The sequence below is a fragment of the Coffea eugenioides genome, chromosome 10 (genome assembly GCF_003713205.1).
Source record: "Coffea eugenioides isolate CCC68of chromosome 10, Ceug_1.0, whole genome shotgun sequence".
In the NCBI taxonomy this organism is placed as follows: domain Eukaryota; kingdom Viridiplantae; phylum Streptophyta; class Magnoliopsida; order Gentianales; family Rubiaceae; genus Coffea; species Coffea eugenioides.
In genome coordinates, this window is record NC_040044.1 from 15,380,678 (window position 1) to 15,383,638 (window position 2,961).

The 2,961-nt window shown below is 35.1% G+C and overlaps 1 protein-coding gene across 1 annotated transcript; it reads left to right on the forward strand.

Moving 5' to 3' along the window:
- The first annotated feature begins 531 nt into the window (after positions 1-531).
- On the forward strand, positions 532-2,383 carry LOC113750075 (endochitinase EP3-like). Its single transcript, XM_027293994.1, has 2 exons — positions 532-961; positions 1,801-2,383. Exons 1-2 carry the CDS (start codon positions 553-555, stop codon positions 2,211-2,213), a joined length of 822 nt encoding a protein of 273 aa, XP_027149795.1. The 5' UTR covers positions 532-552; the 3' UTR covers positions 2,214-2,383.
- The last annotated feature ends 578 nt before the right edge of the window (positions 2,384-2,961 follow it).

Consider the following 2,961-nt stretch of genomic DNA (forward strand, 5'->3'; position numbering starts at 1 on the left):
CAATTTGTAGAAGTATTTCTTTTCTTTATCATTTACGCTAGAAGTTATTCTAATACATGTTGTATACGATTTTATTTCTGGAATTGCAATTAAATAAATAAGTATGTCTCATATTTTTTTGTTCTAATTCAAACACAATTTTGAAATATTATTAAAACATAGTTGGGCAAGTAAATTCAATAATAAGCATCAAATTAAATGATTTAGGCAACTTCAAATTATATTTTTGCACACATTATAGTCTACGTGACTTATTCTCACAATTGTTTATATGATTGGCCAAAATCTTCCCGTTTGACCTTTTCCATTCTAGAAGCCAAGAAAGAAAGTTTCCGCTTCATTGACAATGTCAAAGTCAATACACTCGATAGAAGTCAACCATTCACGCTTTCGTCTTCCGTTTTCTTTAATTGCTCAAATTCAATATTTTCAACAATAACAGCGGTGCATGCTTCACACAAGCTGATCGGTTTTCAGTTCTCTTCCCTATATATATCCTTCTTTCTGATACAACTTCTGCCCACAAGCTTCTCTCCTTTATCAAATCCAAAAATGAAGAGTTTTCCAACCATCATTTTCTCCATTGTAGTTCTTGTAGGAGCCTTTCCACAGCTGATTTCAAGCCAAAACTGCGGCTGTGCACCAGACTTGTGCTGCAGCAAATTCGGCTATTGCGGTACCGGCAATGACTACTGTGGCTCTGGCTGTCAATCCGGCCCTTGCACCGCTGCTTCGAGCAGTGGTAATAGTGGCGTTTCAGTTGCTGATATTGTGACGGACGCTTTTTTTAATGGAATTGCTGATCAAGCTGCTTCAAGCTGTGCCGGAAAAGGGTTCTATACTCGATCAGCTTTTCTTGAAGCTCTGAATTCGTATCCCCAGTTTGGAACCGTTGGCTCTGTTGATGATTCTAAAAGGGAGATTGCTGCTTTCTTTGCTCATGTCACTCATGAGACTGGACGTAAGTTTTGAATGACACTAGCTTGGAAATTAAATTTTGAAGATATTTTCTACTTTTTTAGTAGCTCCTGTAAATTTCTAGATAGTATATCTTGGAATCTAAATTATCCTGTGCACTATTATCCAAGAATTTTTTCTTCAAAAAATAAAACTTGAATATGAAAGATTTTTTACTGTCAAATAATTTATCATGACGAAGGTTTAATCCTTATAAGGGGATAGAAGGATTATTATCTCCATCTTCTTTTTACTTTTCTTGTAGTGGTCACTTTTATATCTACAGAAGCAAGTTTTTCTGCCTTTACATTCTAAGCTTACGGTGATTGTGTATTTTGCTGCATGTAAAAGTAGATGATCATGCGGCTTTATCTTTTGGATTACTTTTTTTTTTAAGTGAAGATTGGCTTACTCATGAGTATGACAACTGACAGATACACATTTCCAAACTTCCAATTTACCAAGTAGAATTAACTATTTGGCCGTAAATTAATTCAAATTTATTAGCCAAATATATTTTAGACGTCCATGATACCTTTGTAATTTTTATATCACTGTTCGTCCCATCTTAATCTTGCTATTGCCAATTTTTATTTATTTATCGTATAACCCTATAATGTTAAATCATTCTAAAATTTTACCTCATAAAAGAAGTGTTTACTTTAAGTCTGTCCAATCCAATTTTTACAAAATGGGATAAATTCTTTTCTCACCAATTGAATTCATCAGTAAAACAATCAAATCTAAAAATTTACAAAAAATTCCAGACCGGCTGATTTTCTTTGATTCTAACCCTTTATCAATCATTTCAATTGGGTGACAAAATTTCTTTATATTGCGCAGATTTGTGCTACATAGAAGAGATAGACGGCCCCTCCAGAGATTACTGTGATGAGAGCAACACTCAGTATCCATGTGTGCCAGGCAAGGGATATTACGGCAGGGGTCCAATACAGTTATCATGGAACTTTAACTATGGACCAGCAGGTGAAAGCATTGGATTCAATGGACTCAGCCAACCTGAAACTGTAGCTACAAATAATGTTATTTCATTCAAAACTGGCTTGTGGTATTGGATGAACCATTGTCATGATCTTATCACTTCTGGCCAGGGTTTTGGGGCTACAATTCGTGCCATTAATGGTCGGCTTGAATGTGATGGTGCAAATCCAAACACAGTTAGTGCTCGAGTTGAGTATTATACTGAATATTGTAGACAATTGGGTGTCGAGCCTGGTGATAACCTCAGATGCTAGGGTATTTATCCCAGGAAAAACAAGTTCATGACGTGAAATAATGTTGAGGTACACACCTGATTGGGGAGGGGGGGAAAGCAACAAATTGTTTACCTTTAATTGTTCTTTACAAGCAAAGTTATGACTCTTGAAATCAAATAATTGATTATGTTGATCTTGGTTCGACTTAACTTGTTGGTGTTTTACCAATACGCCTGTTCCTATTTTGATCCCTTGATCATATTTTTCGAGCTTTTGTCTTTGGTGTTTAAATCTCAAGGCATATCTTCATTAAAGTTTCCTCACATCTTTTCATTTAGTGTCCATGTTTCGATATGCTATTGGCAATTTTGGCGGTGATGTTTAGAAACAAAACAAAGGCTTATGCTCTAAAGCCCCCACGCAGCTGACAAAGAAAACGAAAAAACCCACAGCAAAACCAGTACTCCTAACACGGAGTTTAATCGCATATTCCACACTTTCAACCATAATCATGCAACCCAATTATACTATCAATAACATTATGACACTTGAATAAACAAAACATGATGACACTTGGATAGGACCAATAATACTGATAACCTAATAATAAAGTCTTGTTTGGTTTTCAGCTTCCTATATACAATGCATTTGCTAACTTTTGTGAGAGGGATGCGAAATTTCTCATGAATTTGATGTGAATCATTACACAATACATAAAAGCACATATATGATACAATTATACAAATAATTAGTGAATTTCAAAATCAGTCGTATCATAGGGAAAATT

Bases quoted from the DNA above. Each gene is read 5' to 3' on its own strand.
- LOC113750075 (XM_027293994.1), top strand. From the start codon at position 553: ATGAAGAGTTTTCCAACCATCATTTTCTCCATTGTAGTTCTTGTAGGA. The intron at 962-1,800 runs GTAAGTTTTGAA...TATATTGCGCAG, and splicing joins TGTCACTCATGAGACTGGAC to ATTTGTGCTACATAGAAGAG.